We start from the raw sequence: 16,690 nt of genomic DNA, 5'->3' as shown, positions 1-16,690 counted from the left end.
TGGAATGGTGGGGAAGAACTGAATTTTATTGGGAGAACAGATGATAAAATGCATGCAACCTGACATTGCTAAATTTGTAGAAATTGGCTCTAACACAGAAAGGTACTAAACTGCATAATGCTGCACATACTGGTAGAAGATCTTCTGGATAGATCAGTACCATGGACAGCACCTGTCTCCAATGGCTTCTGAAATTTCTGAGCAGGCCAATGTACTTGCACATACTATATCTACATATATAGATGGAGAGCTTATATAATTGGGGAGGGGGTAGTTGGTAGTTGTGTTTTGCTTCCAACTTGAAAACTGTCCAAAAATTTCCAGGCTTGTAAAATTGGAATTCTGCAACAATTAATATTGATAGTGTGTCTGTGTATTTTTTTTATTTTATTGTTTCTTTATATTTCACTTTATTATTAGAAGATCATTTAAGATCATCAGGAGTTATGTCAATATCTTGATTATGTTAACGTTAGTAATATTTATAATTTTATTCTATTACTATGCTAGTTTTGTGCTGTATTAATGCAGCAATAATACATTTTCACATGATGTTATTTTTCAACATTTCAGATGATAAATATTTACTGTTTTCTTATAGACATGGTTGGATGCTGCCAAAGAGATAAAAAAGCAGGTTCATGGTAAGTGGATTAAGACTTTTTAATACAGTGATATGTATAAATAAAAAGACATCTGATATCAGATTCCTCAAACAAGTAGCTGTTAAAAAGGTTCAGGGTGAAATGCCTATGGATCATCCATAGAGTCATCAAAAAGTGATGAAAGGAATCAGCAAATATATTAGTAAGATCTGCTTTGTAGTTTATCAAGTACAGTAGCTTATTTCTTAAAATTCATTCTACTGTCCAGGTAACTTGCAGCTATAATAAACTGTGAGGTCTCACAGCAGGGTGTTGGACTAGATGACCTCCAAGGTCCCTTCCAACTTATTATTATTATCAGTGCTTTTTTTGTAAAAGAAAAAGGTGCCGGAACTCACACGTCATACAACCTGCCTTGCCTACCCTGCAAGGTTCCATCCAAAAAAGGTGCCGGAACTCCGTTCTGAGGGTTCTATGAGAAAAAAAGCCCTGATTATTATTATTATTATTTGTAGCTTTGTCGCTGGGTTCACCCATCACAATATACCTGGTTTGTTTATCGTTGGCTTAGCTTATTGTGTGAATGCAACAGTAAAAGGGTGGTGTCGCAAATTGGAGGGGCTGGCTTGCAGACACGGAGCAGGAGCCCAGTCAGAACTTGCTCTCATTCTATCTGGGCAAGTGAGCTGTGAACTAGTCCAAAGAAAGCAAAAGAAATATAGTTTTAGAACAAGCCTAGAGCATGAAGTATTAGAACTCTAACTTTATGTGCACAAAGCCATGATTTCCATGCGCAAAGCTGGGTTTCTATCAGTACACATTTTTGCTGTGCCAGCTTTATACCCTGGCATTTTATTGAAGGAAACTAAAAGTTTGTATTTATCATACATTTTGAATGTATAAGCTTAGATTTATATATTAGCTAGTACTTACAACAGTGTTCTGTAATAGACAGTCCTGTTTGGCACTCTACTTGCTTGGGATCAATTATTTCCTCATTTACTATCCAGATATAGACTCTGGTGTATAGATACCTAGCATATAATTTGCTATTGATATTCAATAGGCTAATTAACCTATAATTAGGTGAGTCAGTCTTGTCATGCTTTTTTACATAAGGAAACAATTATTGTTACCCTCAGTTCTCTGGCATCTTAGCTGTGCAGTTAATATATGAAAAGAGAGAGGCCAGTACTGGTGCCCATCAGAGTTATATTTAATTAACTTGGAAGGAATACAGTTACAACCCCGAGCTTTACCACACTTAAGTTGATTAATAATATTTTTTACTTCCTTACATATTACTGGGGGCCGCTGGGATAGAGGGATAAAGCCACATCCATCATGTAGGTGTCGTCGTGAGAATCATAATACAAGGCTTGCAGATAATATATGCAGGTATTGAAGGAAATACACTGCATTTGGGTGGCATCGTAGGAACAATTTGTCATAATATACCAGGGGTCTTTGACTTTGCAGCTTTGATTAGCTGTGACCATTTTTTTTCTTCTGAACAAGGGTTTTCCCTCCCTTTTTGAGCAAATAGTATAGTTTTAGTCCCCAAGATGAGTGGTGGCCTAAAGGTGAAGATGCTCACCTCCCATTTAGAAATTTAAGAGATCAATCCTAGGCAATGACAGATGGCTCTCTATCAGGGTGTAAAGAGAAAATATCTGCTGTGAACACCGCATAGGCATCAAGAAGGTCAACCACCCAGTAAACACTCAGTTCCATTCAGTTGCCCTGACTCCATTCCAAATAAAGGGATTAGACTAGGGTTGTAAAAAGAAAAAAAAAGTACAATTTTAGCAGCAATGTAGCATTTGTTAAACTAATTCTTGGAATGGTGACCCCCTCCAGTTTGGATTGGTCTTTGTTTTCCTTACAAAAGATTGGTGTCTATGATTACAAGCCCATGATATACATTTAGTTGACTCCTTGAATGTGATTTTATTTAATTTTTGGGAATTGAAGTTGTGATATTATAGCTGGTAGGCATAGGATTAAGATACTTTTTTAAGGCAGAGAGATTCTAGGTTTGTTGTTTTATTGTAATTTATTTTTGGTCTATAATACACTGGAGAAATTTTGCTTGGAATGTTTATGTTTATAATTTGTTATTTCCATATCTTCTGAGTGAATTATAGCAAAACTGATGGAAATGAATTCGGTCAAGGAGGAATGGAGATCTTGTGGTTTCCAGATCCCTTCCAGTGTCTGTTAGCTCTTCAGTCAGTTGAAGATAAGAATGATGATTTAATAATTTGCAGACTATTGCAAATTAACCAAAAATCTCACTTAATTTCAGGAGGTCCATGGATTTTCACTTTCAATGTCAAGTTTTATCCTCCAGACCCAGCACAATTAACAGAGGATATAACAAGGTTTGTGATATCATTAAATCACTATTTCTTAACCATGACACCTTTAAAGATGTGTGGATTTCAGCTCTTCCCTAACCAGCATGCTGACTGGGGTATTCTGGGGATTGAAGTCCACACATCTTAAAGTTTCTAAGATTGAGTAAAACTATTCTAAACTAATAGAAAATGCATTTCAAAGATTTACTAGTACGAAAAATAACAAACATAAAATCAAAATACTTGGTTTTGGGTAATGCATATAAAAGATATGTATATAAATATAAATAAATAAAATATATAACAGAAGCCTTAAACTGCAAGAAAAGATGTAATGAGGACACAATTATAGGGGAATAGGTAAAACAGTTTAATGTGCCCATCAGTCTTGGAAGACAGATATATGTAGTGTTATTGGTGAACTTGGCTTCATTATACGTGTCCTCCTTTTTTGAGAGAGAGCTCTATTTTTGTATTCTGACAATTCATCATCTTCACATAACAGAAGAAAATAATAATATTCTGCTACATAATGCTGATCTTGTGCTTATTCCGTAAGGTAGAAAGTGAGCAACCTTATCTTTTATCACGTGTATGCCAAAAACAAGTAATACTTGGTTTTAGGAAGCTTTCTTTAAAACTAAAATGATTTTCAATCCATCTGGTGGATTTTTTAGTTAGTTGCAAGTGAAGAGGTGCTTTGCTGGGTATTGATGCAATTGAATCTTTGAATTCCTTGGTATGATGTTTGTATTTTGCAGGTATTATTTGTGTCTCCAGCTAAGAAAAGATATTATTAATGGGCGGCTTCCTTGCTCCTTTGCTACGTTAGCTTTGCTGGGTTCCTACACAATCCAGTCTGAGTTAGGAGACTATGATATAGATCTACATGGTCCAGATTATGTCAGTGAATTTAAACTGGCCCCAAACCAGACAAAAGAACTAGAAGACAAGATCACAGAATTGCATAAAACATACAGGCAAGTATTACACCTGTCATTGAACAAGTGTTGTAGTATGTGTGCATGTGTGTGTAGAAATATGATTATCTTTAAAACATGGATACAGTGGTAATTATTGATTTCACTTAGGTTATAATCTATCATTATAAGTCAAAGTAAATTATTCCTGAAAATTAAAAATTTAAATAAACTTAGTATGTTGGGTGAACTCAACCAACAGTGAACAGGTTTAATTAAATTTCATGGTTCAGTGGACCCAGGACACCACCTAAGTGCTGCTAAAATGCTATTTTGGCACCTATTTGTTTATAGATCTATGAGTCCAGCTCAGGCTGATATGGAATTTCTTGAGAATGCTAAAAAGCTGTCGATGTATGGAGTTGATCTTCATCAAGCCAAGGTAAGAGAATATATTTGTTTATAATATTTTTATATGTTTGACTTATATATCACACCCAATTGCAACTCTGGTTGGTAAACACAGGATTAAAATCAAACAAACTGAATAAGCAAAATAAGAAAGTAAAAACGAAAGTAGTGGTGAGCAAAAGCAAGCCCAATTCCAATAATAATACAAATAAAAACTTACTGCAATAGATTCACCTAACCTCCAGATTCCATGTCTGAGGAAAGGGCCAGAACTTCAAAATTTTTAAAATACTAGCAGGGTTTGGCGTTCTCCAAATGTAGGGGTATAGCATTCGAAAGAGCAGGTGCTGTAACAGAGAAAGCTTGCTTTCTGGAACCCACCAGATGGCACTATTTAATAGGCAGGCCCCAGAGTATGGGAGATGGGAAGAATCTGTCTTTTTACACACTCTGAAATCCTGCGCATAATCTAACGATACTAATTCTAGCACCCATCTGCCTATGCTCTTGAGTGTTCTAAAGAATGTAGAGCTAATTCAGAGAAGGATGGTTTCCCAGCTTTGCCAGAAGAGATAGAGTTGGCCCTTTCCATAATGCTGTTCTGTTTTTATGTTGCTTCATGTACAAGCAGTAAAGTCCAGAATTAAATTTAGGAACTTTCAGAAGGGATTTTGCCCTTAGTGAAAACACTGAAAAATGACTTGACAATTATGAAGAGAGAGCTTTTATTTATTTATTTATTTTGGGCGGGGCGGGGGGAGATATGCTTGAATGAATGCAAACAATTGTGTCTGAAACTTGTTGGATTTTGTTGGATCAAGGCTAATGTAATAAAAATATGGAACATTTAATGGAAAACTGTATTTGAAGAGAGCATATTACCAAGGTCAGGATTTTGTCAAGAGAACAGTATATAGAAGAAATTAAAAATAACTAGTGCAGAAGTCATGGATAGGGTCAAGCATTTTTAATGTTTAGGAGACTTCTGATGAGGATGGTGTGTTAGCACATCTCTGAAGAAGCAGAAATGATATCATGACTATGACTGAAGTACTGGTGAATAGACTGGTACTATGGAATCTCCCTGGATAAGGGGAGGATGAGACATAGCCTGATTGAGAGGAAGGAGTAAAAAATTGGTTTGTTTAACTAAAGTTAAACAATGTCCTTATCCTTTCCTTTTTATCTCTTCCACTTTCACTTTTTCTGACTTTAGTTTGTACAATCTTTTATTGTTTTTTATTTTTCAAAATATTTTTTTAAATGTTGCAATAAGAACATATGAGTATTATATCCTATTTTCTTTTTTTCATAGGACTTGGAAGGTGTAGACATCACTCTAGGAGTCTGTTCCAGTGGTCTTCTTGTCTACAAAGATAAACTGAGAATCAACCGTTTTCCTTGGCCCAAAGTGTTGAAGATTTCTTACAAGCGCAGTAGCTTTTTTATTAAGATCCGGCCTGGTGAGGTAGGTTATGGGGTAATTTTATTTTCATTCTAATTGAATGTATTTGTCCTATCTTAGAGAAATATTAAGGATAAACTATTTTTCAAATAACAACTTAATCCGGATGCTGAACAAAAATCTATCCACAATCGTGCATATCTTGGTGGATTATGACTTACTTCCTTTGATGCTTCTTATAAGGAAATGTCTTTGGGCCTGGGTTGAATAGTGCAGATGGTTTTATATGTGGCTTTGTTGATTAGAAGCTCCTAATTTGTTGTGTTTCATTTTATGTTAGATATACTTCAATCTACTGTATATCAAATGAACATCTCTTGGATGAATTCAGAGTTCTTGCTATAATAAGGATGTGGATATTGCTATTAGTTATATTAGGTTTGAAGAGTAAAAATTCATTTTAGATTCATATACATATATATGTTCATGATATACATATTTCTATTGATAATAGCATATCTTACCAGTGTAGATGTGTTGTCAGCATTTAAAAAATGTGTCATCTTGTATTGACCAAGCCATGCTGTGATTTTAATGTAAGATCATATTGCTTTTTTCTGCTTTGGGAAAATGTTTTATAGAAATGGTATTTTTAAACAATTTCAGTTAGGTTTGTATCTATTTTAATTCTAATGAAAGGAGTAACTTTTCATAAGCTATTTGATTTGTTAAATGGTAAAAATGAAGTATTCAGTTTCCTATAACAGCTACTTTATGCAGTCAAACCATTATAGTTTCAATGCAGCCACATAGCTGAAATTTTTTAAAAATGATTGTTAGGGTTTTACTTTGTTTTCTATATTTTTACTTATTTCTTCCCTCCTCCTATTTTTCCCACAACCATTGTGTGAGGTGAGCCAAAAGAGAGTGACCGGTCCCTTTCTTCCCTGTTTTATTTTTTCAGGGCTTTTGCCCGTTTCCCCATTGTTGTTTTTTTCATTTCCTTTGTAATTTGCTTTCTTTAGTTGATGGTGATTGGATAACTTTTTCAATAATAGCTTAAATTAAATTAAATTTACTGGCTTTGTTCTTAATGGCTATTTCTCTTTAAAGATTCAATTTTAAAAATGTAATAAATAGTTTAATCCAGTGATAACTTCTGTGCCAATCAAATTTGCTCTATACTATTTTCCATAGCATGAACAATATGAAAGTACTATTGGATTCAAGCTTCCTAGCTATCGAGCAGCTAAGAAATTGTGGAAAGTCTGTGTTGAACATCACACATTTTTCAGGTTTGCATTTGTTTTTTTAATTGCAGGCTAATTAAGAAATGGGTGTTTCTAAATCCACTTCTGATCTGAGTTGGATGAGATCAAATGTGGTCTCATACTTCAGACCTCCAAAGTCCTAATTGGCCAATGACTAGTGGTAGCAGGTGGCTTTGATTTCCCAGTATTTGTCTCTGAAAGTAGGTTAATATCATTAGCAAAGACTCTTCTTTTGTCCTCACAAGGGATGCACAACTCATCCCAAGCATGGAACAGCTGGTATTATTAGTCCTTGTCCTAATCAAGATACAAATATGGTCGGTCCTCATTGACTACTTGTTCAATGACCATTCAAATTTACAATGGTGCTAAACGAATAGCAGTTACAACTGATCCTCATACTTAATAGCCACTGTAGCATCCCCATGTTCATGTGATTGTGATCTGGGCACGATTGTGCCATTGCAGTTTCCGGCTGTCATGTGATCATGATTTGTGTCCTTTCCCACGAGCTTAGGACTAGCAAAGTCAATGGGGAAGCCAGCAGGAAGATGCAAGTCACTGTTACATGAAGTCCTCAATTAGCAACTCATACAGTCCTGCTGGAGAAGACTCCTGCGAGTCCCTTGGACTGCAAGGCGATCAAACCGGTCAGTCCTAGAGGAGAACAATCCTGACTGCTCTTTAGAAGGCCAGATCCTGAAGCTAAAACTCAAATACTTTGGCCACCTAATGAGAAGGAAGGACTCACTGGAGAAGAGCCTAATGCTGGGAAAGATCGAGGGCAATAGAAGAAGGGGACGACAGAGAATGAGGTGGCTGGATGGAGTCACTGAAGCAGTAGGCGTGAGCTTAAATGGACTCCAGAAGATGGTAGAGGACAGGAAGGCCTGGAGGAATGTTGTCCATAGGGTCGCGATGGGTCGGACACGACTTCGCAGCTAACAACAACAACACAGTCCTCAATGATGGCAACTGGACTGTTGACTCTAAAAAAATGCATTCATGATTTTTTTTTAAAGTTTTAACATAAGTAGGCAAAGACTACCTGTATTTCAAATTATTTTGCCTATTTATAGAATGAAATGGAACTTCTGTTACTAACATGGAACAAAAAGCAATTGCTTCAGGCAGAAGTGGATTGAATGGTGGGTGATGGCCACCATAGTCAAGGAAATAGTCAAGGAAATTAGTTGCTAAGGGGATGATTGGGAGGCTTGTTCTTTATTGCTGAGACCACAGTAGAATGTAACAGGTGCAGAGGCCAGTACATTGGCAGTAGCTGAGGGGAAGAGCACAAATCTTTGAATAGCATAAAATTGTTATCTATATTCATAAATGAATAACTAAATGTAAACAGTCAGCTTCTCTCATAATAAGAATGAGCTAATTTGTATATAATGATTCATTACTTCAAAATATACAAACCTGGAGGTAGCCCCTGTTTCCAAAGTTTCTCTAAATAAGAAAGCTTTCACTAATCAGACCAATTATCCTGTACAACCTAAGCTGTCCTCTTGAGAGTTCTTCTTCTATCAAACACTTGCCTCTTTTAGCTAAGCATAGAAAACTAGAAAGGGGGATACTTTAAAATCTCTTACCCAAAGCCCAGAATTTAATATAAATTGTGCTTATTTTATAAGGAGAAGATATAGTCCTGTGCAATCTTACACATGGGGAATTTAATGAGAAATTCTCTTATTAAATCAGTGAAGCCAAATCTGTAAATATATTTTACCAATTGGAAAACAAATTTTTAGAAAACAAAGAAATGTAGCAATCACACATCCCACAAAATCTCATTCCGATCTATATTTACCTTTAAAAAGTAGAGTGAATTCTGGTAATTTGTTACCTCATAGCTTCACAGACAAGAGTGTGCCTTGGGGTTCCTGCTGATGGATGTGAATGGCACTTATAGGGGAATAAAATAATGATACAATTAAGATAGCACTCACTGTTGAGTGGCTGTCATTTTATTTGAGTTGGAATCATATCCCTGGGTTGTACATTAATAACATTAGAATATGCATGTATCTTTTAGATTAACGTCAACTGAAGCGCTTCCCAAGAGCCGATTCTTGGTGCTGGGTTCTAAATTTCGCTACAGTGGCCGGACACAAGCTCAGACCAGACAAGCTAGTGCCCTGATAGATAGACCTGCGCCACAGTTTGAACGAACAGCAAGTAAACGTGCTTCTAGAAGCCTTGATGGTGGTGAGTACCCTAAACTCTCTCCTCTTTATTATAAATTCCAGTCTTAAGTTGGTTCTTTACGGATACTACTGAGTTGGATTTCAGTAATATTTTTCTTAAATGTGTAGTGTGTGATTAAAAAGTGTTATTAGATTCACATGGGAAGTTTGGAAAAAAAATGTGGAGTTGAAAACTGACATCTGATTCTTACCATACCCTGGCAACTCTGTTATTTTGCCACATTCTGGGGGTCATGAGGAAATAACTATGATCTCCTATGTGACTCATTGTTCCTTTTATGTAACATGAATGCCTCATGAAAAGACTTCCATGTTGGTGACATAACATGAAGACAAACAATTTTAAAACGTTCATAAAAGTAGCTTTTAAAACTTCCTTAAACACTTAACAATGCTTAACAATAGCTAACAATTGTCAATTTTAAGAACCATTTCAAATTTGGAGCTAATTCTAACTGAAGGCAGATTAATATAAAATCGAAGAAATCAACAAAGCAGTTAAACTGAAATTTAGCAACTTTTTTTTCTATATACAATGTTTTGTATATTCTTAACATGTGCACAATTTCTTCAGCTAAACGTGGCTCTCAAAAAATTCAGTTCAAACTCGTAGAGGAGGAGAAGCAGGAGGATGTGTTGTTGGTTGGGGTTCCGGAATCAGAACCTGTGGAACAATTTCAGGAGAAGCCAGGTATCACTGTGGGTAGCTCTGATTCTCTCTCTGTCCCTGTCTCTGCGGTGCTTTTTCTATCCTTTTGCGAGCGGAGACATCTTACCTGATTCTGAAATGCTTCACATGTTCTGGGGTATATTTTTCCTCCCAGGAAATCCACCCCCCTCCAATCTCATAAAGGAATAAAATGAGTTCTCGATGATTGGAAAACAAAGCCCTTCCTGTATATTAATACTTAAATTCTTGCATCAATAATAGAGCCACAAATCTCAGTTGCTTGAGAAAATAGTTTGGATCTAAGGTGTCAGATGAATGAAGGAGAACCACTTTCCGTATTCGTTATTATAAAAAAAAAACTTTGCAAAAGAGTTGTTCAATCTCCCTGGGCAGCTGTATTCTTCGGTATGGATAGTTTGTAAGTGCTGTGCTGGAAATCGGCCCCGAGGTCTCTCATTTGTGGAGTTCCTCAGGGGTCGGTTCTCTCGCCTCTCCTGTTCAACATCTACATGAAACCGCTGGGTGAGATCATTCGTGGTTTTGGAGTTGGGTATCATCAATATGCCGATGATACCCAACTTTTCTTTTCGACCCCAAACCACCCCAGTGATGCCCTCGCTGTGATGTCCCGTTGCCTGGAGGCGGTTCGGGTCTGGATGGGGAGGAACAGACTTCAGCTCAACCCTGACAAGACTGAGTGGCTGTGCATTCCGGCATCCCGGGACATTCAAGATGTTCCATCTCTTTCTATGGGGGGTGAGCTCTTACCCCCCGTGGATAGGGCTCGCAACTTGGGAGTCCTCCTAGATTCACGGCTTACCCTAGAAGATCATGTAGTGGCCGTGACTAGGGGGGCTTTTGCCCAGGTTCGCCTGGTGCGCCAGTTGCGGCCCTATCTGGACCGGGATGCCCTGTGCACGGTCACTCATGCGCTCGTGACCTCTCGCCTTGACTACTGTAATGCTCTCTACATGGGGCTTCCCTTGAAGACCACTCGGAGGCTCCAACTGGTACAGAATGCGGCCGCGAGAGTTGTCTTGGGAGTTTCCCGGTACTCCCATGTTACACCTTTGCTCCGCGAGCTGCATTGGTTACCAGTTGTCTTCCGGGTGAGGTTCAAGGTCTTAGTTATGATCTTTAAGTCCCTACATGGCATGGGTCCGGGGTACCTCGGGGACCACCTGCTGCCGGCTTCAACTCCCCTCCGCCCTGTGCGTTCCCACAGAGAGGGCCTCCTCAGGGTGCCTCCGGTCAGGGAATGTCGACTGGCGGCCCCCAGGGGGAGAGCCTTCTCTGTGGGTGCCCCGGCTTTGTGGAACCAACTGCCGGTGGAGCTCCGGACGGCATCGGACCTCCGAACTTTCCGTCGTGGTCTGAAGACCCATTTGTTTGAATTGGCCGGTCTGGCCTGATGGGGGAGCTGGGTTTTAAATTGTCATTTTAGATTGCATTATTGTTTTTAATTGGGCACTGATTTAATCTTTGTTTTAACTTTTGTATAGTATTGTATTTTTATTTATATGCCCTGTGAACCGCCCTGAGTCCCCAGGGAGAAGGGCGGTATATAAATTAAATAAAACATAAACATAAACATAAACAAATGTCATTTATACAATCCTAAAGTTATATTCAAAATTAGGGTATCTTTGGGTTTCTTTTACTGTAATTAAAGCATTATTTTTCATGAGGATTTCATCGTATTTTTAAAAACATTAAGCTTGTCTATAACAGTATAATCTGGCTAGGAAAGCTGTACAAAGCAAGTTAGATTTCTTCCGACACACATTTCAGAGCATATTTAAGGCATTAAATTCAGTCTCAGTTCTGCTGCTTTCACAATGCTTTTTTATTTTGTCATTCTTAATGATAAGACATATTTAGAGCAATTTGTTAAATAGCTTATTTTAATATTGTTCAGATGCAGTAGGATTATTCTTAGATATTTTCTGTTGTATAATTCAGATGTCTAGATTTTTGAGAATTGGTATCAGTTTCTGCATATATTATTAACATTTCATATTATAAGACTGAAGAAATTTAATGGGAGAGTAGTATCCTTTTATAAACAAAGCAGGATACTACATATACAAATGCATACCCCTCGTTCTTCTGGTGTGTTCAGGTAACAGAATGGTGACAGGTTGCAACCTTCAAAATTGTAATATGTTAGAACAGTGATATTAAATTTGCATTCTATAGTTTGTACACAGTAGTACTAGTAAATCACTTATCAAATTGGATAGAGAAGGCAAGTAGAACAGTTAGATTGTTTATATTTAGACCTAATCTAAAGAGAGATTGCAAGCTCATTTCATATCTTCGAAACAGTCGCATCTTTTTTAGAGCTGAATGACTGCTTTAAATGAAAAAAAAATACAGAGCAATGTGTCTATGCATGTATTTACATGCAAAAATAGCTAGACACAACTGACTGAGCTTGGAAGAGGAGACAAAATTCTGTGTACAAGTTTGCTCCTAGTAATTCTCTTTTAATTCTTTGAAGTTTTAAACTGCATTCATAACTTTTATAGCTATACATGTTCTAGACATAAGTACAATAAAAGAAGAGGAGAAAGAAGAAAAATCAGTTGTGCAGGATCTAGAGCCAAAATCGATATTACTTGAAACTATTCAGGAAGAGTCAGGTATCTCAGTAACAACTTATATTTTGTTACTAATATATTTTCGTTAGTGACTAATATTCATTCTTTATGATTTATCTAATCATTCACTAAACTTATTATAGCAATCAATACTTACCAGTAGTATGGCACATAATGGGTAAAGGAGGGCAAGAGGAGAAGGGGACGACAGAGAATGAGGTGGCTGGATGGAGTTATTGAAGCAGTAGGCGTGAGCTTAAATGGACTCCAGAAGATGGCAGAGGACAGGAAGGCCTGGAGGAACGTGGTCCATGGGGTCACGATGGGTCGGACACGACTTCGCAACTAACAGCAACAACAATGGGTAGAGAACTCTAGGAAGCTTAATATATTTATATGATAGACTTGAAATTGTGAAAGGGGGCATTCATAATTAAAGTTGCTCTAAAAGAGTTTATATGAGGTTTAGTCTAATTTTGATAGTATGCATGTGTTTTGCACTGTTTTCCTCCTTTCTGGAACATTGTCAGTGTGAATGAGCATGAACTATGAGTGGTAGCATGGGATAGATCCATACTGAGGGAAAGGAAGTGAAGTACAGATAATCCTCCACTTATACCATTTGTTAGTGACTGTTGAAAGTTAGGGGTCCTTAGCACTCTCTGAGCTTGGTTGTTTTCTTGCAGACATTTCATTACCCAAATTAGTTAAAATGATCAGCAATAATAATGTTACCTAGTTTGGGTAATGAAATATCTGCAAGAAAACACGCATGGAGAGCCCCAAAGACTCCTCCTTTCAACCCTGAGCTACAAATATTCTCCTTTATTGTTCAACGTTACAGTGGCACTGAAAAAAGTTTTTCACACTTTGCAGCAACTCTGTTATCTCATGATCAAAATTTGGATTTTGGTGATTGGCATGAATTTATGACTATTGTAGTGTCATGGGTTCACTTTTTGTGATCTTCCAGCAAGCAAAGACAGTGTGGAAGCCAGCTTCATTTAACAACCATGTTACTAACTTAATAGTGATTCAGTTAACACCTGTGGCAAGAAAGGTCGTAAAAAGAGGCAAAACTCAGTTATTGCTTAACAACGGAAATGTTGGGCTCAATTGTGATTGTAAGTCAAGGAGTATCTCTATATACATTTGGGAATTAGGGAGACTTTAGTAGTGCCAGTTCAGCATTAAAGAACCAAAACAAAATATGGAAGAGAGAGTATCAAAGGTAATTTTTTTAGCTTGAGTAATATCATTTGACGTTGATCAAGTGCAGTATACTTGATTGATGAAATGTGTACTCCAACTTCAAATTAGATTTTGAAAATGTCAGACTTGAGGCAATGTAGTTTTTGAGATAACATTTTGAATAGTAATGAGTGTGTGAAATAAATTAATACAGAAGTAGCATGAAGTACTATTGCTGCTCATTCTTCTGCTGCCTTTAGTTTTCTTAGGACCCAGTCTGAATTTATTGTTGTATCTTGGAGGTGATATAATTTATGTTGTGTTTCACTGTCCCACTTAAGAGAAAGAAAACTGTTAAAGACTATTGTCATGTATTTTGGGCTTTTTCTGCACTATTCTGCACTATTCTCACAACATAGGACATACAGTAACTGAAACTTGCTTTTAAAAAAGCAGCCAGTATTATGACTGGGCCACCCTTTGAAACAAAAATACTTTTAAAAAACAATATTTATAGCTGATAAGGATTTTATGTCCTGTCAGTAACTCAAGTGATCTTGTTTTGCATTTATCACTATGAGTAATAGCAGTAATTAGGTGATGATATATTTCCTGTGATAATTATTTTCAGCAGTTACCTACTTTGTACAGTGACTCTTGAAATAAAGCTTTTTACATAGTGTGTTGTTCACTAACATTAATGTGTGGCTCTTGGTGGTATTAAATGTTTTCCTTAGCATTATTTAAAATAAATTCTGCTTTAGACATGCCAATTGCTTTGCATATCTTTCTTTTGCAGTGTTGTGGCTTTCTTCTTGATTCTGTTCTGTACTATAACTGATGATATATCTATTTCTGCTTAGCAGTAGCAGTGGTTACACCTGATAGAAGCCCGCGGCCTACATCTGCACCAGCTATTGCTCAGAGCCATGTTATTGAGCCAACTGTACCAGCCGTATCTGTCAGCAAAGAACCTGCAGTTCTTAAAACTGAAAAGGAAACAGTAAAAAAAGAAGTAAAACTTGAAGGAACTTTGCAAGATAAAGCCAAAACAGAACCAGCGGAAGGATTTCAGGTATGATGGTCCACCATTTTTATCATTATTGGTAAAGATGGTTTTGTTTGTTTTAGAATAAAGTAAGAGATTGATCCCACTCAGAGCTAAACCACTTAAATAGGCAGCTGGTAAAAGTATTTATCGCTTATTCTGGTTTTGTCCTCAGACTGAAGGTGAAAGGGCAAATTACAATGATTTCCAAGCACAGCTTTTACAACCTAAGAAAGTTTCAAGTCAAACATTCTTCTGGGTTTCCTTATAAACAACTCTATTTTCTTAAAGTTGCTTTTACTTATTCAGTGGGTTAGATTTTGTCTCTCTATTTCATTACAGATTGCTAAGAGACTTTGTCCTGATTACATAGATTGATTTATTCATTTGATTTATTATGGGTGCTAACTCCAAAAGAATCCAAATGTTTAAAAAGTCAATACAGGGCTTAAACATATTTCTTCAAAAGTATGGCTTAGCTGCAGTTAGCTAATTCTTGTCATTGATGCAAGTGAATTCAGAGTTTGGAATAGAGCTACTGATAACCATTATTAAGAGTGGTTTCTTTATCATGCAATGTGTTAATAATAGGAATCAATAGGAAGGGATAAGTATTTAAGACATTTTCCAACTATATGCATATAACTTTCAATAATACTATAAAGGACTTGCTTGAGAGTTTCTTCAAACGAAAATCTAAAAGTTATATAACATGCATTGTGTTATGCCCTAAATATGTGAAATAAGACATTATTTTAGATATATTACCTTTGAATTAGGATCTAAAGAGTTCATTATATTCATTGTTATTATTTATTATTTATTGATGGGATTTATATCCCGCCCTATCTCCTGAAGGACTCAGGGCGGCTCACAATAAAACATATAATAAGTGCATAAATCAAGATAAATGAAATTGAGAACATCAGTGCAATAAAAAATTAGAGAATTTAAAAATGAATTAAAAATACTAAATATAAATTAATTAAGATGCCTGTCAGTCTAGGTCAGCTTGGTGGAACAGGTGTGTTTTGAGGCCGTGGCGAAAGGATTGGAGGTTTTGGGCTATCCGAAGCTCAGGGGGGAGCTGATTCCATAGGGTTGGTGCTCCCACAGAGAAGGCCCTCCCCCTGGGGGTCGCCAGCCGACATTGCCTAGCTGACGGTACCCTGAGGAGGCCTTCTCTGTGTGAGCGTACTGGACGATGGGAATTTGTTCCCGGCAGCAGATGGTCCTGCAAGTATCCCGGACCTAAGCCATGTAGGGCTTTAAAGGTAAGTACCAGCACCTTAAATCTCACCCGGAGGGCAACTGGTAGCCAATGCAGCTCCCGCAGGAGGGGTGTAATATGGGAGTATCGGGAAGCTCCCATCACAACCCGCGCAGCTGCATTCTGCACCAGCTGAAGCCTCCGGGTGGTCTTTAAGGGCAGCCCCATGTAGAGAGCATTACAGTAATCAATACGGGAGGTAACGAGTGCGTGGGTGACTGTACGTAGGGCATCTCGGTCCAAAAAGGGGCGTAATTGGTATATAAGACGAATCTGGGCAAATGCCCCCCTAGCCACGGTTCCAATGTGATCTTCAAAACTGAGTCGTGAATCTAGGAGGACGCCCAGATTGCGTGCTTTATCAATGGGAGGTAACATCTCTCCTCCTATAGTCAGAGATGGAACCTCTTGGACTAAACGAGATGACGGTATGTACTATGTATTATGCTAGTAATGTTTTATTATCTTGCTCTATATTTTAACTCTTATTTTTGATTGATTTTTCATTGTGCCCTGAAATTTCTTACATATAAATTACAGTAATTGGAATGGATGCCTGTGGGTTTTCTCTCTTCAAATTCCATTCTTCAGACTTTAATAGAGAAAAAAATAGAAAACCTATTCATAATCCAGACTCCAGCATGAAAATGTCTAAAATAATATATTAAAAATTAATTTTGGTTAAATAAACTCCTCCTTGATTTTATTGCAGTTAAATCC

At 37.2% G+C, this 16,690-nt stretch overlaps 1 protein-coding gene across 16 annotated transcripts in view; it reads left to right on the top strand.

The window, feature by feature from the left end:
- EPB41 (erythrocyte membrane protein band 4.1) overlaps positions 1-16,690 on the top strand; it is a 103,047-nt gene that overhangs the window by 55,839 nt on the left and 30,518 nt on the right. For 5 of the 16 annotated variants that reach the window (XM_081335085.1, XM_081335095.1, XM_081335093.1 and 2 more), the window contains exons 5-13: positions 602-644; positions 2,914-2,989; positions 3,727-3,945; positions 4,240-4,327; positions 5,612-5,764; positions 6,899-6,996; positions 9,017-9,189; positions 9,763-9,879; positions 14,516-14,727. In XM_081335085.1, the coding sequence (XP_081191211.1) occupies positions 602-644; positions 2,914-2,989; positions 3,727-3,945; positions 4,240-4,327; positions 5,612-5,764; positions 6,899-6,996; positions 9,017-9,189; positions 9,763-9,879; positions 14,516-14,727 (1,179 nt within the window). Of the gene's footprint in view, positions 1-601; positions 645-2,913; positions 2,990-3,726; positions 3,946-4,239; positions 4,328-5,611; positions 5,765-6,898; positions 6,997-9,016; positions 9,190-9,762; positions 9,880-12,389; positions 12,504-14,515; positions 14,728-16,690 lie in introns of all 16 variants that reach the window. The other 11 variants (XM_081335089.1, XM_081335084.1, XM_081335092.1 and 8 more) reach the window with 4 other exon arrangements.

This window comes from Vipera berus (genome assembly GCF_964194415.1).
Source record: "Vipera berus genome assembly, chromosome: 9".
Taxonomy (NCBI): Eukaryota; Metazoa; Chordata; class Lepidosauria; order Squamata; family Viperidae; genus Vipera; species Vipera berus.
This window is presented reverse-complemented; position numbering and strand designations above follow the sequence as displayed.